Genomic DNA, 26,129 nt, shown 5'->3' with positions numbered 1-26,129 from the left:
CTGAATCTCCTTAGGTACTCTCTAATTAGATGTCCTAGGTCCTCCCAATTCTTAGACCTTTAATAACTGTTTTTCTCCTCTTACTCCGTTTAGTTTTTGAATTCATACAAAACCGTATCCAGGCCATCACCAATAATTCTAAATGACAAATGTTTCTTCTAACAGTCCCACAATATCACCCCTTACCACAAAATCTTCCTTCAGCTTAATCTCTCCGACTCTAGGTTCCCACGCCGCCCCTAATCCCGCCCGAAGCAGCCCTGAGAAACATCGCCCATCATCTCTCCATACCACCCCCCAAAATTTTCACCGTCCCAATACTTTACCACTATTTCATTTTATTTTTCTTATTAATATAAGAAGACAGGAATGTCAGGCCTCTGAACCCAAGCTAAGCCATCATATCCCCTGTGACCTGCACGTATACATCTAGACGGCCGGTTCCTGCCTTAACTGATGACATTATCTTGTGAAATTCCTTCTCCTGGTTCATCCTGGCTCAAAATCTCCCCTACTGAGCACCTTGTGACCCCCACTCCGCCCGCCAGAGAACAACCCACCTTTGACTGTAATTTTCCTTTACCTACCCAAATCCTATAAAACGGCCCCACCCCTATCTCCCTTCGCTGACTCTCTTTTCGGACTCAGCCCACCTGCACTCAGGTGAAATAAACAGTTTTATTGCTCACACAAAGCCTGTTTGGTGGTCTCTTCACACAGACGCGCATGAAACATATCAACTAAATGCACAGGGCTAATGTTGAAGGCGCTCTGAGGATTGGATGGTAGCAACGTATCAGTATTAATTTTCTGAAGGCTATACTATAGTTAGGAAGGACAGTGTTCTTGTTTGCAAAAAAATACCATTCAGAGGTGATAGGACATTAGATCAGAAACTTACTCAGGAAAAGAACAGTCCTTTTGCTGTGCTTCCAACTGTTTTATAAGTTTGTGGCTATTTCAAAATTAAAAAAAAAAAGAAAATAAAGAAAGCAACTGTTCCAAGCAATATATCTTCAAGTACAATGTCAAATTTGTACATGCTAATTAAGGTAATCAATTCCCTGCCCCCCCCCCCCGAAGAAAACACAGTGAGGTATTTTCAGTTGCTGAATATCAAATATTTATTCTTTCCCTTCTTACTACTGCTAAAATCTCTTTGATAAGTGGCTCTTCTTAAAACCGGATTTGATTTCACAGAAATTTTGTCCTTTAATAATTCATCTTGAGGTGTTCCATGCTGAGGATAAGGATGTGTTGAGGCACAGCTTGGACAACAAGGCCAGGTGGGCCACCATGAAGGTTCTCCTCCCCATACCCCACCCCACACACAGAAACCTGCAAACAACTCAGGGAACACCTGTGCAAAGCCAGCCAGATTGTCCAAGTCAGCTGAAAACAGAACACCATACTAGATTCAAATTACAAGTTCAGTACTGTACTGTACACATCCAGCATTACACATGCTTAAGATAATATAAGTATGCATAATGACACATCGGGTCTCACTTGTAAACTATAAGCATGCAGCTACAAAATGTTAAACTACAACATAATCCCAATTTACCTAAAGTTACAAATGTTGTTGCATAGACATTGGCTGCTTCAGAAGCCTTGGGCATGCATGCAGGAAGTAGAGAAAATATTCCAGCTAAGAATAATCACATTCCATATATTTAAGAATCTTTCTAGCCAAGTCATATTCTAAAGAAGGCTATCTCGAAGGGCCAGGGCCAATTTCCAGGCTGTGTGGTTTTTAGGAGAGGGAATTGTGCCCTGACACATATGTGCTCTTCACAGATCCTGGAATTATGAATGCAAGTAGACCCACTGTGATTCCCAGGGTGACTTCAGCCTCTGGGAGCAAGAATACCTAGTGACCCCTGGCTCAGGGGAATCTCTCAACCCTGGAATTCCACCCAGGTCTGGAGGGCTGCTCCAGGCTGATGGGGACCATTTTGACCTGTCAAGCCCAGAGGCACCATGGGTATAGTGTGACAGCAACCTACAGTAACTGCAGCTTTCAGGCTAAATGAATATTCTGCTCTACCCCAGGAGAATGCTTGCCCATTAAAGATGATTTTGTTTGAAATTTTAATATGATCTACAAAAAGAGCTAAACTTGTAATTAATAGCACCATGAAAACACAGATAATGGTAGAAAATAGGATAATAAAATAAGTTTGTTTTCAATTCCGGGCAATGTTTCCTACCACTAACATGAACAAAGTAAATCATTTTAACTGAATTTGAGAAAAGAACATGTCTGTCTGGAGCAAAAATATTCTTGTAGGGAGAATATAGGCAAATATATTCATTATGAATTTTATATACATATGTGTGTATATATGTATGCATAGATATATAAAACTATTGAGCAGCAGAGGAAAGAATGTAAGACATAGCTCTCTATTGACAGTGGCAGGTTGGGCTGTCAAGCAGTCATGTAGAAGTATTTTTAAAAAGAAAATTGAGGGCACAAGAAAGCATCTAAAGTCTTGGTAAAATGGTCAACTGGGGTTCAGCAATTGAAGGAGAGTACTGCATATGTACTTATGTACAGTTCACATCAACATCTCAGAAATAAAATAGCTCCAGCTTTGAAGCGTCTCCCTTGACTGATTAAAAGAGGAATTCTCATCCCTACAGAAAGAAGAGGTAATATGATAGTGAAATGCGGACAGATGCTGGTCCTTGGCTGCTCATTTGCTTTGCAGATTCAGTACCCCTGGCATCTTTAAAACACTTTTTTCTGTAAATGTGTTTGTTTTACTGGCTGGTGCACTGCTAGGAGCAGATGTGGAGACAGGGATTCCACTCCCAGTGAGGTCTATTTGTTGAGCACACAGGAGCTGGGCTTTCTCTAAAGCTGGTTGCAAGAGGGTGTTTGTTTTGAGAGGACTCGGCAGTACCAAGGCAGTCTGTTAAAATCCCCATTGACTGATACAGTCACTCATCCAGATTGAACAAAACACCAGCAGAAGATGTACGTAGTTAAATCAAGTCAGACTCTCCGTGGTCCAGGAAATAAGAGAATCTTGCACTTCAAGTTGTGGAAAACTGGTCAACGTGGTTCATGCCTGGGTGCCAGAGTTCCAGATTATAGGGTCACATCTGTAATAAAAATTTAGCATAAATTCTCTAAATGCTCTCCATGTGCCAGTTCCCTACAAGAAGCTTTCGCCTTTCCATTGCCTTTCATACACACACACACACACACACACAGACACACACACCATGCAAACTCATCGTTATGCTTCAAGACCCAGCACCAGTTCCCCATTTCCAGAGAAGTTTAGCTCTTGACTCCTATAACAGACATTATCTAAACTCATCACTTGGAAACTGTCCACCTCTGATGTCAGCTGCTGCTGGGGTGGAAAGTTCTGCATGGGATGACTGTTCTAGCACAACAGCCCCACTGCATTTCACTGCTTTTCTGCCTCCAGACTTCCTCTGAAGATTCATCCCAAGTAGGCTCATCCCAAGTAGAGGCACAGCTCAGGGATGAGGGAAAGCTAATGCCCTCCGCAGGCAACCCCAAATCAGTGAGGATGGAGTCAGTGGTTGCCATCCTTCAGGAGAATAATTCTGGGAGGCATCTGTGCACTTCTCAGAGGTCCAATGAAGTCAGGCCTCTGTGGCCTGGAGCTGAGACCTTGATAATAATGCACCCTTCATTTGCTTCTCCTTGTTCGCTGTCTCACTCTCCCTGCCCCCTCACTCCTTCTTCCTGGGATCACCTCCCAAATAAACTACTTGCACCCAAGTCCTTATCTCAGGTTCTACTTGTGGGAATCCAAACAGACAGAACACATTAAGCAAAGAGATTGAGAGATCATATATTTTTTCAACAGCAAAGTAATGAAACATAAGCTCTTTGCAAGTGTCAACGCTATGGTATTAACTGTCTAGGGAACCAAAAGGGCCACTGAACACTTTGAGCATCAATTCCTGTCACCTAAAAAACGAAATGTGAACTCAAGGATCCTTTTTAGCTCCCATCCCATGCTATAATTCCATGACAACGTAAGCTATATGTGTCCCCTTTAGATAGTCTGTAGCCACTGAGGGGTGGAAAAATGCAGTGGTTTCTGTCTCATTACACATCGCACATCATTCAAACCTCAAGGGCATAAGACATGAATTTTCCACAATGGAAGCTTCAAACTTTCTGGGTGTTCCTCAAACTTGGCAACTTTCAGTTTTCTAACTCTTAACAGAGAAGATCAAATTTCCAAGTTACTGAGACTTCTAAAGCCATCCAAGTTCTCTAAACTTGCACTCTCTTTACATCAAAATAACCAAATATCTTCATCAATTTCTCCTTCTTCCCTCTAGCAGCACCAGCACAGATCTCTCTTCCTAATCTCAGTCCAAAATTAGCATATATATGTCCAAATTCCCCAGAGTGCCTCACTCAGTAACTCACACTTAACTGACGCTCAATAAATGCTCATCGAATGACTAAATGAACCCTTCAACAAAAAACACTTAGAATCATCCCAACTTTTGAAACATCAATTGGAAAATTGCCTTGATACAATGGTGGCTTATGAACTGTTTGTGAGTTTAGTTTCAATAGTGGCTTACAAACCTATTGCTTGTTTGTTTTCAATATACTGCAGAAAATATAAATCTAGTTAAAGTGAGAAATCCAGATTTTCACAGAAAATACTAGAATTAGGCCTTGGAGATGTTTTCCTTTCCTTTAAAATTTAAAAAAAATAAATAAATAACATTCCAGGCTTACTGTCAAGAAACCTCTTCCCTACCCAAACCACCAAATGGAGTCATACCTGTGAGTCTAGATTTTTTGGCTGTGTTCACTGCTCTCATGAACATGTATTCACCATTAGGGTCGTGCATACTGGATGAATACTTCTGAAAGAAAAAGCCAGAAACCTGCTTGGTCATCTTTTCTTCTCCATCTCTTTGTTTTTTGACTGTTTTCTATTCTTTGTTGAAGTGGTATGTGACAAAAACATGATAATGTGACTTAGTTTCCTGGCTTTAGGCTAAGTAGAAAAACAATATGAAAAGGGCTTTACATAAAAAGAGCTTTCTACTGAACTTTTTTCCTCATTTTTGCCTTTATTGTTTCTTTCCCAATAGACTTAGACCATGGGCCCCATCTCATTTTCTTCCTTCTTTATGTCTCTTTTCAAATTCCAGTCTTCCACAGATATACACTGGCCAATGACCACACCGTGGATATACTTGAGTACTAGCATACTCGCGTAATAAGCAGAGTGTTGTCAGTTCTTTGATTGAGAACCTGTAATGCAAGAGACCCAAAAGAATATCCCCCAGCAGAGGGAGACTTTTGTTGTTGTCATTGTTGTTTATCTTTCTAAATAGCTCCTCAGTGGTTTTCTTTAAAAGCAAGGAGTCTAATAACCTACCATGTAAAGAAGTTGTCAATTTCCTCCTCAGCTACAATTGACACCTTAGAAGGCTTTCTTGCTGACTGTTTTTAACTTACCAGCTAAGCAAAACTTATAACTAATAGTTTCATCTCTGCCCTGCCTCTCAGGAACCTTAGATTCAAATTTGCAGCCCACGCATAATAATTTTTTAAAAATCGGAGTCATCTATTTTTATGTTTTAACCTTCCTCCTGACCTTTAGTCTTCTCTTGGCCTCAATTTCCTCATCTAGTTTAAACAATAATAATAATAATGTAACTCTCTGTAAGCCATCAAGTCAAGTCCTCTTTGGAATGTGTAGGCTATAAAGCAAATAAATAAACTTCTGTTCCAAGTGATTAGTTTAATTAGTACCTATGTCTTGGGGGGAAGGAATTGTCTCCCTGTTGGTCAAACTAATCTGACAAGAGTCATGTGTACTTTTGATGAGGAAATAATCACTGATGTACATCAGTAAAGCAGATACAAGGAAAGACAGAAATAGCTTACCTTTTTTGTAAGCCAACAAATAAGTACACATCCAAAAATGCAGACTACAACAAAGGCTGCACATCCTATGGGTAACCAGAACTTCAGTTGGCAACAAAGTTGTGATTCTGGATTGGAAAAAAAGGTATGTTAATGAAAAATTCTGAGAATCAAATCTCCTCTTTCAGTGCTGAACCACAAGTTCTTTTACCAAATTTAAAAAAGCCATTTAATCAAATGAAGCTTTTCTTTATTATAGTCATGAAATCCAGTAAGTGGGCAAGTTATTAGACTAACATCATCTCAGTATTATGGCAAGGATCCAGGAACTAAAACTTAAAAGGTAATGCATATAACGTATTTACAAATATGGTTAATAGGAAGGGCTTTTCTGCCCATATTTTTATAAAAGAGGTAGTAGTAAAAGTAATATTACAAAACTATGATTTTCAATCATCATACTTCATTCCACAAACACAGTGCAAAACCAAACCTTAAATCTTAGGTGAATAGAGATAATACCCATTATTAAGCCATGAGTTTAAGTATTTGTCTTAATGTTTTTCCTGATTTTTAATAGCATATGTGTTTAAAAGGCAATATGATCTATTTCTGACTTAGCAGTCTATGGGATTACATTGCATACTGATTAATAATACTAATTATGATTAATAGTAAATCATCACCTGTATATCTTCATTATAAATGATTGCCATCAACTTCATCTAAGTAAACTTCAACACAAAAGATATTTATTTGTCTAATTGTTTTCATTAGTGAGAAAAGTTGTCCAAACATATATATACTCTTAAGTTTGGAAGATGAAAGCAATGTCTTACCATAAATATGCAAATATCCTCCCGTAAGAGTTACTTTAAAAGGAGGAGGATCAAAAATTGATAGGTTGCAGAAGTAATAGTTGGCATGAGAACGGTCCAAGTTGTATAGAAAAAAAGAGACACTGTTGTTGGATAACTGAGAACTGCAGAATTTCAGACTCTTAATGGACACTGTGTTTCCACTTCCTTTTGTCTTAGTGAGATCGCAGAGTATTTGCCCCCCTTTCAGCAACTGCATTTTAAATTGCTGGACAATGTCAGGATATTTGCATAAAATTTGTACACCTCCGTTGTGAAATATAAACATCTCATAATTGGCAGAACCATTGATTTCTCCTGCATAAAGAGAAAGAAAACAAAGCAAAAGTGATATTTTATAATGTTGCCCTAATAATTATATTTTAACATAAAAGTAATTTATTCTTATGCATAAAGTCATCTCTGTTACACCAAAATGAAACAGCTTCACATTCTCCCTCCACCCCTCAAGGAAGAACATAAGATAAAACTATGTCCTAGAGAAAAAAAAATCCTAACCAGAAACTTGCTTGTCATATGTGAATACAGAATATACTAAATATTAAATAATATATTTACATAGTATGTATGAATCAAACAGATATGGTCTCTGTCCTTTGGTAGCTTTCATATTGGAGGCATATGGTAAAGGAATAAATATGTAGTAATGAAATATAATTTGTGATAGGAATGGAGTACTATTTAAATAAAGGTAGTAGGGTCAGGTAGGTTATAATTTTGATTATAGAATCAGAAAATGCCACCTTAAGGAAGTGAGTTTTAAAACTGGAATTAAAGGATCAGTAGCACTTAGCTAAACAGAGAGATATGGGAAAAGTTGAAGTTTAGGAAAAACTTCATTTATTAGTAGGTATGTCTTGGGGAGAAGGAATTGTCTACCTATTGATCAAACTACTCTGACAAGAACCATGTGTACTTCTGATGAGTAAATAATCACTGTTGTACATCAGTAAAGCAGATACAAGGAAAGATAGAAATTGCTCACCTTGTAAAAGTACAAAGTAGTTTAAAAATGAATAATTGTATATATATGTTATACATGTATGTATATTACATATTATATATTAAAATATATGTATTATATATGTATATTACAATATATAGAGACTCTGTGTGTATATATATACAAACAATTGTATACATATACATACATGTGTACACACACACATTATGTCCTCCTGCTAGAGAGTAAAAGAACAGGCTAATCATTTTCAAATGACAGAAATGTATTTTCTCCAAACCTCATCCACTGAGAACTGAATCAAGACCTGATAATAAAGATAAAGCCCCAGATTTTTGTTTACTTTTTCTCTCTCTTTCTTTTCTTTTCTTTTCTTAGAAAAGGTTTTACTCTGTTTCCCAGGCTACAGTGCAGTGGCATGATCCTAGCTCATTGTAGACTCCACTTCCTAGGCTCAAGGGACCCTCCTGCCTCAGCCTCCCAAGAAGCTGGGAATACAGGCACACACCACCATATCTGGCTAATTTTGAAAAAGAAATTTTGTAGAGACAGGTCTTGCTATGTTGCCCAGGCTGGTCCTGAACTCCTGGCCTCAAGCAATCCTCCTGCCTCAGCCTCTTAAAGTGCTGGGATTACAGACGTGAACCACCATGCCCAGCCCCACTTTTTCATTTTCTGAAATAAATGTATGCTTATAGGAAGCCAAGGTTGTTTTTGCAAGCTACATGGGAATCACAGAAGGAAAAAATTGAAATCACCTTGGCCTGGTGGTTGCGGATTCTGAGTTATTAGACTATAAATTCAAACTGCTCATTGCTTTCTCTTTCTTTTTGTTTTATTTCCCTTTTTAATATGACAAATTTTCATGCTGAAATTGTTTGGGAAAATTATTAGCATGCTGGTTTTTTCTTAAGTTTTGAAATCTTAGTCTTTGTTTTTGAGAAAACTATGTAAGTGTAAAAAATTTTAAGGAAAAAAATTACCTAGTTCTACAGTGAAATAGAAATACTATTTGTATATTTTTGCTCCTTATCTTGCAAAAACATACTTATCATTTATAGCAAACATGTTATTTTGTGTTCTGCTATTGTTATTTTATGTCATAAACATTTCATTTTTTACGTAGTCATCATAATTATCGTTTTTAATGACTATATTATTGGCCAAAATGTTAATCTATCATAATTTGTTAAAACTAAAATACTAATGTTGGATACTGGGATTATTTTCAGCGTTTTGCTTTTATGTAAATATTTTGACATTTGGTCAAAATGTTTATAAGTTATAATACTATGTATTGCCATTTTGCTTTCTGAAATTTGTAACAGGATTAGCATTATGCAGGAGGGGCTATTTGTCACACCTCTACTTACACTAGTGGCCTTAATTTTATTTAAGATTCACAACTACTTATTTTCTTAATATCCCTAGGCTTCAATTTATATTTCCCCTATATATCTTCAATTTGGTTGATTTGATTGTGAAAATAAGCACAAGTGTTCTAGTCTTCAGTTATAGCAGTCCCTATTATTCAAACTAATTCTCACACCAAAACAACCAAAAATGTTGAACAAATGTCCAAAAATATTATTAAAAGCATTAAAGAGTGACACAAAGGAGGAGAAATTACCAGGCTAAATTTGAAGAGAGAACCAGAACCTCGAGAGACAGGCAAAGCTCGGAAGCTGCTTTTACTCTGAAAGCATTGCTGTTCTTTCAAATTCAAACTTTTGTTTTTATGTCTCGACTCCCAGAATCTGCAGAGTGAGGGATCTAGCAGAAAACCTTCTCCCCAGTAAATTGGGATCCCAAAGAGTTACATTCTTGGAGCACAAGTAAACCAGAAATAAACACAGACCTCATTCAGATTAGATGGTCCAAAAAAATCTTCTGGACTTCAATGGTCTAGAAAACCTCAATCCTTGAATTTTCTTTAAGGAGATTTGCATTATTATTACCCTTCAGTTTTTGAAAGTAAAAATGCAAACTATTACAAGAAGAAAAGGTTTACATCCTAGGCCTCAAAAACTTTCCTACAAATAATATTCACATTCAATGGCAAACACATCATAAAAATAATGAGGCATACAAGAAAACAAGGGAACAACAGAAACAACAAACTACAAAAACAAACTCATGATTTACATATTTGAATTCTCAGATCCCCAAAATAAAGTAATTAAGCTTATTATGTTTAAGCAAATAAGAGAAAAACTTGTAATAACATCTGTAGTACACAGGAAAATTTAAGTCAACTAATTTGAAAAAGAACCTACAAGAATTGGCCAAAAAAAATGCACTAACTGAGATTTAAAACTCAATAGATAAGTTTAATATATATTAGACAGAGTTAAAGAGAAAATTGGTGAACCAGCAGATAGCTTGGAAAAATTAGTTAGAACCCAGTCACACTCCACAGATTCAAGAATCCCAATAATTCACAAGCATATTTTTTAAAAGTATGCACACCTAGATGTATCTTAGTGAAAATCCTAAAAGCAGCCAGAGAAAAGAGACTGATTACCTTCCAAGGAGCAACTATTAGACTGTTTCAGCATCAACAATAAGAGCCCTGATATGGTGGAATTATAACATATACCTCCAATGTGCTAAAAGAAACATCTGTCAATATAGAGCACATTGTCTAGAAAGATAGTGAAGGTATATGTAATTTGAAACTTTTCTAAGTGAAGTATACATGTTGTGATTTCTTCCTTAATTACTAAAAAATAGAAATAGCTAATATAATCTGAATTAGTATCACAAAATCCAGCCTAATGTTTTGTCTAAAGAGGGAGAAAGAGTTGGAATCAGAAGGAAACAGGGGTGCTGACAATCTTGTATTTCTTGACCTGTGGTGATTATGAGGGTGAGGTAGTATACTTTAGCATTATTCATTAAATTATACATTTATTTTTTTTCACTTTTCTATATGTATGTTTTGTTTTATAATAACAAGTATGTTTAAAAGCATACAGAAGGAAAATAATACTTGCTTCGTTTTAAAAACTAGAGGGAACAATATAAACAAGAGGCAAAGAAAAAAAAACTGTTGGCATGAGAACAGGTGCAGTCTACATTAGATTAAAACGTAGGGTATTTTGCTTGGGGCCTTATTTGTCTGACAGTAAAACATGTTGCCCCACTGTTGCTTTGATGCGTATGTCTCTACCGTCTGCTGCAGAAGATAAAATCAGTGGACGGGTTCTCGGTTCCTTTAGAAATGTTCACAAAAAATTTCCCAGAGACTTTAGAATGGCAGCAAGTAAACCACAAAGATCTTGGAGCCAAAGCGTCTATGGTCACTATGTATACACAGACATAGACGCATTGTCTTCTACTTCCGAAGATGATTTTGTCAGCAGATTTTTCCCCCATTGTGCCCGCACTGTGGCAAACACACGAGGGCATGAATGGTTGGCAGTGCCGTGTGGTGGAAGTGCATTGCAGTGGATCCCAAGGAAACCAGAGGCAAATTCTGGCTCTGCCACTAGCAAGGCTCTGTGGCCAGGGTACTCCTGTGGTATTCAGCCTCCTCATCCGTGAAATGAGGAAGTGAAACAACAACATCTTAATGTTATTTCTAACACTTGCTTTCTCTGGATTCAGGATCAGAATATATCCAGATAAGACTGCAAACAACTGAGAGAGCTAATTCTTTGCTGTTGGGTAAGTCCTCCAAAGGGAGGCTCCTGTTAACCACTTTCTGTCTCAATATCATAATGGGCTATTCCAGAAAGTCAGAATAAATTAAAATAAAGGAGACTATCTTTCTTGCCCACAAAAGTATTTAGGTAGGACTAGGAATGCTGTGCCTCAATTTTTCTTGAATGGCATGTTGAGAGTGTGTGCCACTGACATCAGCTGAAGATTTCAAAGTGTCATTTCTATTGGACACTCTTTTTTTTTTTTTTTTTGAGATGGAGTCTTGTTCTGTCGCCAGCAGGCTAGAGTGCAGTGGTGCAATCTTAGCTCACTGCAACCTCTGCCTCCTAGTTTCAAGCAATTCTCCTGCCTCAGCTTCCCAAGTAGCTGGGACTACAGTCACGCACCACCACGCCCAGCTAATTTTTGTATTTTTAGTAGAGACGGGGTTTCACCGTGTTGGCCAGGATGGTCTTGATCTCTTGACCTCATGATCGGCCTGCCTTGGCTTCCCAAAGTGCTGGGATTACAGGCGTGAGCCACTGCGCCTGGCCTGGACACTCTTAATTATTCATTTTATTATTTTTAACTTAAAAACTACCTGGACAGCCTATTTATTATGAAATGTAGTGATCAGAAGGCTGACTTAGGTTTCCACATATCCAGTGTTTAAACTTTGCATCTGGAAAACCACTTGGCAGCTCTAAGTCTGCAGTTTGAATGTTTTTAACTATAGCATTTAATTAATTACTTCATAATTATTTTGGCAGATATAGAACAGATATGCTTGCTATAGCTTGAAAGTTTGTCCCCCTCTGACTGACACTCATATTGAAAATTAATCCCCAGTGTAATAGAATTGGGAGGTGGGGCCTTTAAGAGATGATTGGCAGAACCCTCATGAATAGCTTAATCCAATTCATGGGTTAACAGATTAATAGGTTATCACAGGAGTGGGTTAATTATCATGAGAGTTAGTATGTTATAAACAGCCAGATTGGCTGTCTCTCAAGAACCTCCTCATCATGTAATCCTCTGTACTGTCTGGGGCCTCTGAAGAGTGTCCCCACCAAGAGAAGGCCCTCACCAGATTTCGCCCCTAGGCCTCAGCCTAGACCTCAGCCCCTAGACCCCTAGACTTAGGCCCCAGCCTCCAGAACTGTAAGAAATACATTTCTTTTCTTTATAAATTACCTAGTCTCCGGTATTCAGTGGTAGCAACAGAAAATGGACTGAGACAATGCTCAAATGACAAATTACAAATTCTTCTTAGCCTTTGGTAACACTTGAAAATAGTATTAAAAGAGACTGCCCCTTATAACCATGACTAAAACATTTAATGGATAGACAATTTAAGGAAGATCTGAATACGTTAGTTTCTTATAACTGCAAAAGCAGCTAGGATCTTTTCTCCATCCTTCTTGGATGTTCTTATCTCCAAGTCTAATACTCAGCCTGGAATGCTGGTATGACAGCACCACTTTTATAGATAGTGTCCTCTCTGATTGGTAGGGTGTCAAATCTATTTGGTCAATTCTGTTGCCATACCAGTAGTTAAAAATTGTCAGTGTTCCCCTTACCAGTCTCTCTCTTCTTGTTCTTTCTTCCTTTTTCTCATGTTTGCCTTTTCTTCCCTTACCACCTTTTAATATAAAATCTTCTCCAAAATATCCTCTCTCACAGTATCTTTGATATGCTCCTCATGCTTCCTAACATAACGTTTCCATTATCAATAAATTTCATCAACACTGTTCATGTTTCAAGCATCCTATAAATGCCCTCAGCTTTACACCTTTTGTTTCCTGTAACTTGATTCAACCTCTGCTCAGCATCATACACAGTCAGACCTGGTGACTTCTTTTGTATACATACAGACAACTGACGGCCCAGATTAAATTATTTGCCCGAGGTCACACAGCTTCCTGGGTGCGTGAAAGATTTTTTGGTTCAATCCACAGTCAAAGTGTCACTAGCAACAATCAACAGAAGTATAATAGAAGCAGGCAACCACAGGAAGCTAGACAGTGGTCACTAACAACTGAGTCTTACAGGACCACTGCTAAAAATCTGTGTGCAGGAAGAACGCCTAATTTCCGGCACCTCTGTTTTGTGTCCAACGGTATCTATCGACTTCTCCTCCATCTCAGCTTCAACTGGTCCAAACCATTGTCATCTCTCTCTGGGACTACAAGAGCTTCCTAACTACAAGAGCTTCTGCTTTTACTCTTGCCCATTTACAATCCATTCTCCACAGAGAAACCAGAATGACCTTCTTAGGTACCTAATCCAATAGAGTCATTGTTCCGCTTATAAAACCTCCAGGGGCTTCTCATTTCACTTACAGTAAAATCTAAGTCCTTACCCTGGTTTCCCATGACTTACATGACCTGTCCTACCTCTCCCCATTTTATACCAGTCACACACTACACCACAGTCACACTGCCCTTCTTTCTGTTCCTCAAACACACAAAGCTGCTTCCCAGGGCTTTTAATTTGTCATTTCTCCACCTAGATCTTTCTCTCTGATTTTCACACGGCTGCTTCTTCGTCATCGTTCAAGAGTAATGACACTTCTTCAGTGACCACTGGCCACCCAATCTAAAGAATATATCCAGGTCATTGTCTAGTATATTAACTGAGATAAAGCATTTATCACTGTCTGAAATTATCTGGTTTATCTGATTGTCTTCTTCTTTATTGTCTGGCTACTCCACTCTAATGTAAGCTTTAAAATCAGGGACCTTGTTGGTCTTATTCACAAATCCATCCCAAGTATCTACAATAATACCTGGTGTGTTGTAAGCTGCAATCAGTATTTATTGGATGGATGAAAGCATGGTTGGATGGGCAAACAAATGAATATGTAGACGGTGACATTTTAAATCTGAGGAAATGGAGCATAGGATTTATAATATAAGAGCCAAAAGGGCTTCTAGAAATGACAAGTTAAACCTTTCATTTTGCATTTTCCATCTGCATTTATCAAATTAAACTAGAGCCAGAAGAGGTGAATATCTTGCCCAGGATTACATAGCTCATAGCTGGGACATGATCCCAGATACAGCTATGCCATGTTGCTTTTCTTCTGGAAACAAGTACATGAAGATACACAATCATGCGTACAAGACACTACCCCAACTGAGATGTCATGTTCTAATAGAAATTATCTGTCTGAGCTTTAAAGAAAAACTTTCTTTACCTACAAATATCCACTGGGCTCATAAATACTTATTTAGACAGTTGATGATTCTCTTGGGTCTTATATGTCTAGGGAGGGCAGGACAACTTTATTCCATCCAAGTGAGCAACAAACAAACAAGTTTCTCACTTGGATGTCCCAAAGCACAGCCATTACATTTGCCCAATATATGGCCAGGACAAGAACCCCTGGACCAATGGTTGTTCTAATACACCAAGATGTTTTATAAACACAGCATGTTAGTGATTTGTGATATAAACATCATCCTATATCTTTTGGCACTTAATATGGTCCTAAAAACACAAAAAGGAATGTGTGGTCTTGGATCCTGGTGATGAGTCTTAAAATCTGAATATCAAACATGAGGTTTTGTTTTGCTACCATATCTGTTTACTTTTTATTGGAAACCCTAGATTATAATCAGTCTAGAGAACAGGTACTATATTTTCTTCATCACATAGAGTACTGTGTCTAACAGGGCATATTCTTCCCAATAGAGGCTCAAGTCTGTTAACTGCTGCTAACAATAATTTTTATAGGCCGGGCACGGTGGCTCATGCCTCTAATCCCAGCACTTTGGGAGGCCAAGCCAGGAGGATCACGAGGTCAAGAGATTGAGACCACCCTGGCCAACACGGTGAAACTCTGTCTCTACTAAAAATACACAAATTAGCTGGGCGTTGTGGCGTGCGCCTGTAGTCCCAGCTACTCAGGAGGCTGAGGCAGGAGAATCGCTTGAACCTGGGAGTCGGAGGTTGCAGTGAGCCGAGACCACACCACTGCACTCCAGCCTGGCAACAGAGCAAGACTCCATCTCAAAAATAATAATAATAATAATTTTTATAATATTACTGTTGATATCAATAGACTAATGTTTCCAAGAGTGAAATAAAAATCTTTATATTAAGTGATCTCTTTAGGTTTTCAAAATTTATAAAGTACAACATTTTCTTCTTCTTTTGGGGGACTATTAAGAAAATTTCTGAAGAAAAGGTCATTCACCTGAGAATTGCACTATAGTGCAGATGAGTTCATTTGCAAGTTGATGCTTTTAATATCTGAACTACTTCATTTCTCCAGTACAAGACACTCTTGCCCAGACCCATGCTGCTGGGACTCTGCAAGCAGTTGTATTGTTCCTGGTTGAAAATTCTCTGGAGGAAACATTTAAAGAACCCACTCAGTGCAGAGCGTGTGAGATATCAGAAGTGTAATTTTATTTTCTTTAACTCAGACTTCTAACCACAAACCTCCACAAAGGTCTCAGAGTGATGGAAAGACAAGATCTCCTGAGTTGGTAATCATTGATAGTGCTTATTAAACACATTTTCTGTAATCAAACAATGATAAGTATTAGCTTAGCACAGCACATGAATGTGACACAAGAGGCAAAAGTCTAAAAATTGCAATGTTTATATTAGGTTTTAGTTATATTTGATGTTTTACAAAGAAATTCTGGCATTTAAAAAAAAAGTACTTCCTACCACTTTTCTCACCTTTCATAAAAGCAATGTCATGTCTTACGAGTCTACTAGCTAAAACCTTTAGAACCCTGGTTAGTAGATTTTTATATATGCATCATTTTCAAACTTACATTGCTATTCAAAGGCACCCATAATCTAAAGAAGTGATTCAGGCAAGGAAGGGAGGGAGGATAGACAAGATAAACCCAATCTAATCTAAATGCCTAACATTTGGAGAAAAAAAAAAAAGCAAAAAAAAAAAAAAAAATGGGAAGAAGAAAAGTGAGGAGAAAAAGCCAAAAGAGTGCTCATGAACACACACACAATGTGTGCATTGTTTTACTCTCCAAGGAACTCCACAGGGGGTACAAAACAACCCTTTGGTTCTCTAAGTGTGTATAATAAGAAAAATGAAAGATTGATTTTCTCCTAGTTAAAACTGATTTCTTCATGAAAAATGAAAAAATCCCAGTGGTATTATAAAACTTCGTAGCAATATTTACAAAGTAATTAATTTGCAAACAAATTATTTTGTTAGTTACTTCATTGCCTTTGATTTGAAACTATTGTACTAGGGAAATCATATGAGATTAAATGAACCCAACTCTCTTCCACAGAGTGGGAGGGAGAGAGGATTTTATCCACACCTCTAAATACTCACATTGCTTGCCATTGCTCAGCTACTGGGCACATGGACAGGGTGTTCACTGCCTGAACTCATTTGCACCTATGGCTCCAGCCCTCATGTCTACCCCCAGGAGCCCACATTTTCTCTCCAGCCCAAACTTCTAGTTCCTTGTTTCCAAATTCCTTTCGACATCACTATCTGAAAGTACCCTAACACATCAAGTGTAACCTTTCCAAACTGAGGTCAGTACAGTCATGCGCTGCATAAATGACATGTCGGTCAATGATGGACTGTATATGTGGTGGCGGTCCCATAAGATTATAATACAGAAATTTTTAATGTCCCTTTTATGTGTTTAGTTACACAAATATTTACCATTGTGCTACCATGGCCTGCAGTATTCAGTACAGTAACATGCTATACAGGTTTGTAGCCTAAAAGCAATATGCTACTCCACATAGCCTAGGTAGTGCAGTAGGCTCTACCATCTAGTAGACATCATTGTGTCAGTACGCTCGATGATGTTCACACAACAAAATCACTAAGGACACATTTCTCAGAATGTATTCCCATTGTCAAGTGGCACATGACTGTATTCATTCACCAAACCCAAACCCTGTCTTTTCAGGGAGTCACTAGTCTGACCCTAGGAACCTCAGAGTCTTCCTCATTTCTTCCTCTCTCTGATTTTCATCATCCAGTTGGTCACCAAGTCCAGTTGTCTCTAGCTCATGAATATCTCTTAAATTCAATTCTTTTTCTCCATTCCCATTGCCAATCCACAGCTTTTTCATGTCTTCCCTTATCTGTGGAAGCATCCTCTTGACTGGCCTTCTCAATACTGATCTCTCTCCTCCCCATCCCTCCTCCATGCTGCTCCCAAAATTATGTTTCAGAAAAGCATTTCACTCCCCAGTTTAAAAGTCTCTATTAGTGTTCTATTGCTTATAAGGTATTTTAAAATATATATATCTGGCTTGACCCAAAATGCTTTCACAATCTCATAGGCCAGCTATTGAAGCCACACTGAACTTTTTGGCCATTTCTTTCACACTTCTGTTCTTTACTACTAGAATATGCTTCACACTTCATTATTTCTGTTACCATAAACTAAAACATCTGATTACCCCTTAATCTGAGAAGAAATTCTCATTCATTCTTCAAGAACCCTTTTAAATGTCAACTTCTCTCTTGAGATATTTCCAAGACCACCAGACAAAGACTCTTATTTCTATGCTCCCAATAATACTTTGTTTAGGCCAGTATATTTTAGTGCATAGCATCTTGGATCATAATTATTTTTTTCTGTCTTCCTCATTTAACCATGAGCTCCACAAAGATAAGGACTGCATTACAGTTGCCTAAATAATCCCAGGACCTTGAACAGAGTGGAAGCTCAATCATATTAAATAAAAGAATTAATATTAATAGAATACAAAGGCTAAGCATGTTTGGTAAATATCTTTGTAATGGACCAAGAAGAGGAGCAGGAAAAGTAGAGCAAGGGATCCTATTTACTGAAGATTGGGAGATACTTATTTCCCAGTCAAAAAGAAAAGACTCATGGGAAAGGGAGACCCTCCTCTCCCAAACACATACTCTGACTGGAGAAGCTGAAGTTCTGTTTGTGGAGAAGTTTCTGACTTTATCTGGAGGTGAGTCAAGTTAGAGAGCCAAACGGAGCAAAATACAGGGGTAGAGGAAGCTGCAGAAAGGCTCTAGGAGCTCAACCGATCCCCAAGCAGCCCATTCCTGCCAGGCACCACAGGGATCCATCTGGAGGGTGGCCAGAGGAGCAGGGTATAAAACTCCACAGGGAGAAGGAATTCTCTAGCAGAACTTTGTAACTATTTGAACAGGGCAAGAAGTCTCCTGGCCTGAACTGCAGGGAGGCAGTGAATCCAGCATGCAGACTTCACATGCAGGGGAAGAACTAAAGCCCTTTTCTTTCACAGCTGGGAGGCAGAAAGCCTTGTGCAAGTTTTCAAGCCAGTCTCGCCCTCGGCCTGGAAACAGACTTGGGGCTGTTTGAGGAGGCCTGGTGAAAGTGAGACCAACCCTTCGGTTTGCATGGGATCTGGATGAGGCCGGTGACTGCCAGTTTTCCCCCACTTCCCTGACAACCTGCATGACTCAGCAGAGGCAGCCATAGTCCTCCTAGGTACACAACTCCAGTGACCTGGGAATCTAACCCACATCCCCCACAGCAGCCACAGCAAGACCTGCCCAAGGAGAGTCTGAGCTCAGACGTGTCTAGCCCTGCCCCCACCTGATGGTCCTTCCCTACCCACCCTGGTTAGCAGAAGACAAAGGGCATATAATCTTGGGAGTTCTAGGGCCCCACCCACCACCAGACCCTCTCTATACTATTACAGCTCATGCTTTCTGGAAAGCACCACCTCGTGGCAGGAGGCCAACTGGCACAAAAATAGAGCATTAAACCACCAAAGCTAAAGGCCCTCATGGAGTCCATTGCACCCTTTGCCACCTCCACCAGAACAGGCACTGGTATCCATGGCTGAGAGACCCATAGACGGTTCACATCACAGGAATCTGTGCAGACAACCCCCAGTACCAGCCCGGAGCCGGGTAGACTCGCTAGGTGGCTAGGCCCAGAAGAGAGACAACAATCACTGCAGTTTGGCTCACTGGAAGCCACATACATAGGAAAAGAGGGAGAGTATGACATCAAGGAAACACTCCATGGGACAAAAAAAAATCTGAAGAACAGCCTTCAGCCCTAGACCTTCCCTCTGACAGTGCCTACCCAAATGAGAAGGAACCAGAAAACCAACTCTGGTAATACGACAAAACAAGGCTCTTCGACACCCCCAAAAAATCACACTAGTTCACCAGCAATGGATCCAAACCAAGAAGAAATTCTTCATTTACCTGAAAAAGAATTCAGGAGGTTAGTTATTAAGCTAATCAGGGAGGGACCAGAGAAAGGTGAAGCCCAATGCAAGGAAATCCAAAAAATGATACAAGAAGTGAAGGGAGAAATATTCAAGGAAATAGCTTAAAGAAAAAACAATAAAAAATTCAGGAAACTTTGGACACACTTTTAGAAATATGAAATGCTCTGGAAAGTCTCAGCAATAGAATTGAACAACTAGAAGAAAGAAATTCAGAGCTTGAAGACAAGGTCTTTGAATTAACCCAGTCCAACAAAAACAAAGAAAAAAGAATAAGATAATTTGACACCAGGGTCCACACACTTACTTAATCTCTTCACCTAATAATCTAGTCCAACCCCCTCATTGTACAGAAACTAAAGTATAAGAGCTAAAGAGATTTGCTGAGAAATGAAAAAACAAAAAGAAGCTTTTAACATTAAGGTAGATATGAAAATGAATTTCAGGTATTTATTTTCCTTCTAGGTATATTGGATATATTATCACCCCTAATACTTAAAGTAGTATTCACATTGGTGGCCACATATGTGTTCTGTGATTGAAAGGGTTATTATATATCAAAAAATTATTTTAAAGTGACTTAGATATGAAATTACATTGTACATAACACACTCATTTCCCTAGATATTTTCATTCATCAGCCATCATGTATTAAGCTGGGCTGTCATTGTACCTGGGTTCTTCTCTGATGAAGTCTAAATTCTTAATGATTTTCCCGTCACTTATCTGCCTGTAGAAATGTACAGAAATGGATTCCCATATAGAAGAAACTTTCATCATAATTAAATAAGTGCAAATAGGCACATCTATGTGATTTTTGCATTAGTCCTAGACAGTGCAAAGTAAACAGAACTTTAATTGTGAGTGCAGTAGAGAGCTTGTTGTTATTGTTGTTTTTGCATGTACAGATTCTTTGATGCAAAGTCCTAGGAGAACACAAACACGGGCTGTAAAAAAAAGTCTATTTATCAAATTCAAAAAAGTTACCTTTAAATGATCATTAATTGCTTATTGAAAGTGCTGTGTCTGTGTCAACATGGCTCAAATAAACAGATCCTAACAGTACTCATGGTCAACTGGATGGAAACTCCTGAGTCTATCACCCTATTTGGGGACAACCTGTTTCTTTTTTTTTTCCTCAAGCAAAGTAGATACAAGCATCATTATGTTATACATGAACCAGAAGGAAGTTCATATCCCCATTTTCTGACTCTCTAAACTTGCAAATCTTTACCTGTTTTGGTCAACCTTACAGGCCAAACTACTGAAAAAAAAATCATTTTTTGACTAACACTTTCAATTTGTGTGACATATCCCCTACATACTTAAGTTCCACTTTCCAAAATATAATTGTGAATTTTTATAAGAAGATTTCATATGCCACGTTTCTTTTTTCACTTTGAATGACCAAAAAGTGCCATTTAACAGACCTAGTTTATTAGAACAGCAGTAGTACTGAGATGCCATTTACAGAGAAATTGTGACCTTTTCTTCAGTTATTGCAAGCTACAAATGATTTTAAAATACATTTTTAAAAATATGCAAAGCCCAGTGAGTCATTTTGCATATAAAACTCAATATTCTTAGAGTAGGGAAGCAGTATATGTTGTAGATTTTGCCGTTTACAACTGTGAATACTGGGATGAATTTTTTTAAGCCAAATAATGCTATGAATCTTACAGTGAGTAAAGATAAGAATTTCAGTCCCCCCTACATGCCTGCATTTTGTCTCTACCAAGAAATGGGAATATGCTACTAGTAACTTAAAACTGAAATATCCATTTCATCTGAAGGAGTTGTGGTTAACAAGCAACAGCAAGTTGTGAAAGCCATTTTGTTCACAAATGATGAAAAAATAAGGGACTCAAGATCTTACATAAGAATAAGAGACATTTCTAGAAAGAGTGGGGAAAAACAGCATAAGGTATGATTAAACAAATACTAGGAAAAAATGACTGAAATGAAGAATAAAGCTTGAGTCTAGAGATTGAAAACTTTCACCCAGTCTTAAAAAAAAAAAAAAATTAATAGAAGGGCCAGGTGCGGTGGCTCACTCCTGTAATCCCAGCACTTTGGGAGGCAGAGGCGGAGGTGGGTGGATCACGAGGTCAGGAGATTGAGACCATCCTGGCTAACACGGTGAAACCCTGTCTCTACTAAAAATACAAAAAAAGTAGCCAGGCGTGGTGGCGGGCACCTGTAGTCTCAACTACTTGGAAGGCTGAGGCAGGAGAATCACTTCAACCCGGGAGGTGGAGGTTGCAGTGAGCTGAGATTGCGCCACTGCACTCCAGCCTGGGCGACAGAGTGAGACTCCACCTCAAAAAAAAAAAAAATTAATAGAAACACACAGAAAGAGAAACAGAGGGAGAGAGTTACACATATCCTGGAGGAATTCCTGAATTCCCATACTGAAGTAAATAGCTTTCAAGATTATGAAATTCTAGAGTTTTTTGTTTTTTTTTTACAAAGGAATGAGAATTAGACTACCATCAAACTCTTCACCCACAACCCTAGAAGCCAGCAGACAGTGGAGGAATATCTGCAACCACTAAGAAGAAAGGCTGCCATCCAGGACTCCTATTCCCAGGAAGGATATCAGTCACTCATCAAGGTAAAAGGAAGACACCCTTACCTGTGCTGGAATTCAGAGAGTTGGGGATATTTAATGAAAATAAGAGAAGTCTTCTGATCATTAGGTTAGAACAGAGATCACAAGACAGGAGCAGATGTCCAGAATGATGTTGTCACTGAACGTATGTAATGTAAGTGTTAAGAAAGCATTCTTGAAACAGAAGAGAAATACTATAAGAGGAAACCTAGCAATGATCTACAACTATAAATTTTAAATTATTTCCACAAAACCCACGTATGGAGCAGGGTGCACAGTCTGGGGGCAGTGTGAGAGTGGGAAAGGAAGAACATTGTTAAGTTCTCATATCAGCGCAGCGGGTGGGGACTAGGCACATCAGACAAAGGCATTTTCATTATTTTCATACAATGATAAACAAGTAGACATTCAATTAAGATTCTTTGAACGTGATAATTACTTAGTAAATTAAGAACTGTAGTCGACCTTCCAAATTAACCGGAGGCAAAGAGGAGAGTCAAAAGAAATTTCATCACACCAACAAAAATAAAAGAGAAAAAGAGGATACAACAAAGAAAAATAAGTAGTAAATAAACATAGAAATAAAATCAAGTAGAGGCTTATGCTGACTGGGAATGGCCTGAATTCATCTATCAAAAGAAAAAATTGACAACTGGGATTTTTGTTAAATCTAACAAGAACACTCTGGAAGGGGGTGCTGCCAAGAGATGACATTTACTCAGTCGTGGAGAGGCTGAGAGGGGCTCCAAGGTCAGCCATCTTCACAGACTTCTCTCAGACGCTGGAGACACTGAGGGGCTCTTTTCCCAAGTGGAATTCAGGAATCACTAATGGAATGCCTCAGTGACAAAGGAAGGCTCAAAGTGGCCTTGAGGTCTATCCTCCCAGCTTCCTCACGGAACACATCATAATACATGCACGTTTATTAGACACCCTCTGTCATCAGCCCTTCCCACTCTGGTGTATTATCCACACTGCTTTTAAAGTAGTCTTTCTAAAACCAGAATTCATCCTATCACTCATATGGTCCCTGTTGCCTATAAGGTCTACAAAGAGGGTCTTCAAAATGTAGTTAGACATTCACATTTTTCCTAGATATTTTTATAATTAAAAGCGTCTTATTGTTCCAAATTCATTAAAAAAAAAAAAAACAAGACTTTGTTAAATTCTACATTAAGATCCATCAAAGATGGAAATCACCAAGATTCCCATCCTTCTTAATTCACAACCAAATAACAAAGGTGATCAGAATCATTGAGATTTATGTTCCTTTAGATTTATGTTACACCTCCACTACTTCAACACAGTTTAGAAAGAATGTAGATGTTGGAGTCACATTAGAGTTCTAATTTTGGTTCTGTCACCAATTACTGTGTAACAAATCACTTAGCCTTTCCTGGTTGGAAGTTCTTCGAACACTGACTAAAGGTAAGAATGCCTACATCTTCATGGCATGAGAAAGCCTATCTAAATTGGGAGGATTGAAAATATGACAGAGGACAAGCAAGTGCTTAGTTTACTTGAGTTTGGCTCTTTTTGTTTACAGTGGCAGTTTCTGGATACATGCATTGTGGAGATATTTTAAATAGGATTATTGCTGGCAGATTTATCGTTACCATTTAGCCACTCGTGCCTCGGGTTTGCCACATGCCAAACAGCATGACACATTGCATGGTTTTCTTTATAATGAGAGTGAACATTGGTTGTATTCATTTAGAATCTACGATGAATATTATTCCATAATACAAATTATTCATCAGCTTAATCTGGAAACTTAAAATAATCCTACCTAAGGCTGGATCTCACCTTCCACAGAATTGACACCAATGCTACTTTAATTCTGCTGAGCATAATACCACAACCAGAACTGCACAAATTGGTTTGGCCTAGTTGAATGATTTTTATCAATACAAACAAACCCTTCCACGAATGGTACCAGTGTTCTTGGAAGAATATCCAAAATCTTGAACATAGACCATATGGTCTGAATGGTCTGGCCTCTGCTTTCCTTTCCAGCCTCATCTTGGACCAACTTGGACCAGTTGGTCATCTTGGACCAAGCTCAGCCTCTTCCCTCTTTGTGCTCAGGCACATCTGTGTGCTTTCTTCTAGTTCCCTAACCTTACCTCATTCCTTCCTGCCACAGGCTCTTTGCACTTGTTCCTTCCATGGTATGGAATGTTCTTCCCTACCTTCATACCATTCTCCCCATTGATTGCTACTTGTCCTTGAAATCTCCGCTCAAGTGCCACTTGCACAGGAAAGACTTCAATGAACCCTGCTCCTCAGCTACACCTCCACACCTACCCAATCTAGTCAAGCTCCTTGTTACATTCCCTCATATAATTGAGTTTTGCCTGTAATTATCATTAATCAATGGGATTATTTGATTAATATATCTCTCTCTACCATGCAGTTACCTTCTGAAGAACAGGGGCTGACCTGGTTTTGCTCATCCTTGTACATACACCATCTGGCACAGTACGTGCTACCAGGCAGGTGCGCAATGCTACATGAGTAAATGGATGAATGAAGAATGAATATGAATTCCAAAGCTGCTCATGTCATTTATGCCGCTAAAGGACTTCATGAGATTCTAGAAAAGGCATAAACAAGCAAGTAGCCCAAAACTGTCCTTGTGCTCATTCTACATTCCTCAGTCCTCTTAACAGCACTTAACTCACTTTGAGCCAGCACAAGATGAAACATTTGATCAATTTGATTTCATTTTTTTAATTTTTTGTAAGAACAGTAAAGTCTATTTTTTTTACCACTGAAAAAACGTATCCCTAGATAGGATCATACCTACTAAAAGTTCTGCCTTCACTTTTAGTTTATTTGATTATGTAAGTTATTTAATATTACTTAACTTTCCTTTTTTCAACCTCAAGAATAGGGCTCAGTGTGAAGGAGAAAACAAAAGTAGTACAAATTATATACAGTAAAAAGCAACAGAAACATGTGTATTAACTTACATTGTATGTAGCATTATTTAAATTGTCCATATAGAGTCTACTATATGCCATTCAAGAGAAGGAATCAGGGACTCCAGAATGATTTTTTTGTAAGGTCTACAGGGGCTAGGAAGTATTTTTACGTTATCCTTTCCTCCTTGGCTTTTTAGGGTGAACTCTGATACTTAGTGTCAATAAAAACTCTATGGTGCCCTGGACATTTCAGATAACAGATCATCCAGGTAAGATTAAAATCAAAATCCTTCTTTTCAAAGCCTTCCCATTTTATTTTCTACCACAGAAAGAATTCTCAGTTCAAATGCCAGAGCTATTTAATTTTCATTCTGTTGACACAAGTCATTTTGCCTTTCATCTTTCTCTAAGAACAGTAAGCCACTCTGCTATTTTATCCACTGACAGGTAACTCCAAGCAGGTAATTTAAAAATTTAATGGTCTGATGAAACATTTTTTTCATCTCAAGACACAGTATCAAAGGCAGCAATGCAAACTCAATGCCATCCACAGTGACATGAGTGACATGGTGCCCTTGGCCATATCCTGAAACTATTCCTACTTTCAAAAACCAAAACCACTTTCTTTTGGGTGCATAGTTTTCCTACCTTTGCTTTTTCTTAATGTTTACTTGAATTATAACTGAATAAGAAATATTCAATACACCACTTACCTGTTAAAACTTTAATGTGCAAGCAGAAGAGAAAGAAATACCAGAGGCCTGACTTCATGTTTGCCAGAAACAGTTAACAGTCCTCGCGTTCAGTGTTCAAAGCCGACAGTGAATTCAGGCTCTCGGTTGTTTTCTATTTGCTGGAAAGGAAGTGGGTTTTCTGGGAGTTTATGTAGTGTCACGCTTACCATCAAATCAAGGGGCTGTCTCTTCTTTGATGCCAATGGCTATATGAAAGGCATTATTGCTTATGACATGAGTTAAACAATGCATGGATTATTGATGATTTTGAA

At 38.4% G+C, this 26,129-nt stretch overlaps 1 protein-coding gene across 1 annotated transcript; it reads right to left on the bottom strand.

The window, feature by feature from the left end:
• Positions 1-1,099: 1,099 nt before the first annotated feature.
• On the bottom strand, positions 1,100-25,946 carry ICOS (inducible T cell costimulator). The gene is made up of 5 exons (XM_055287844.1): positions 25,837-25,946; positions 6,736-7,071; positions 5,918-6,024; positions 4,800-4,884; positions 1,100-3,114 (listed from the first exon to the last, which is right to left on the bottom strand). The coding sequence occupies exons 1-5, from the start codon at positions 25,892-25,894 to the stop codon at positions 3,101-3,103; spliced, it is 600 nt and encodes a 199-aa protein (XP_055143819.1). The 5' UTR covers positions 25,895-25,946; the 3' UTR covers positions 1,100-3,100.
• Positions 25,947-26,129: the final 183 nt, after the last annotated feature.

Source organism: Symphalangus syndactylus, chromosome 8 (assembly GCF_028878055.3).
Source record: "Symphalangus syndactylus isolate Jambi chromosome 8, NHGRI_mSymSyn1-v2.1_pri, whole genome shotgun sequence".
Taxonomy (NCBI): Eukaryota; Metazoa; Chordata; class Mammalia; order Primates; family Hylobatidae; genus Symphalangus; species Symphalangus syndactylus.
Note: the sequence above shows the minus strand (reverse complement) of the source record. Positions and strands in the feature narration are given on the sequence as shown.

Excerpts from the sequence above, each read along its gene's own strand:
- ICOS (XM_055287844.1), bottom strand. The coding sequence starts at position 25,894 with ATGAAGTCAGGCCTCTGGTATTTCTTTCTCTTCTGCTTGCACATTAAA. Across the intron at positions 7,072-25,836 it reads GCACATTAAAGTTTTAACAG|GAGAAATCAATGGTTCTGCC; the intron begins GTAAGTGGTGTA and ends CTCTTTATGCAG. Across the intron at positions 4,885-5,917 it reads TTTGTTGGCTTACAAAAAAG|AAGTATTCATCCAGTATGCA; the intron begins GTAAGCTATTTC and ends TTTTTCTTTCAG.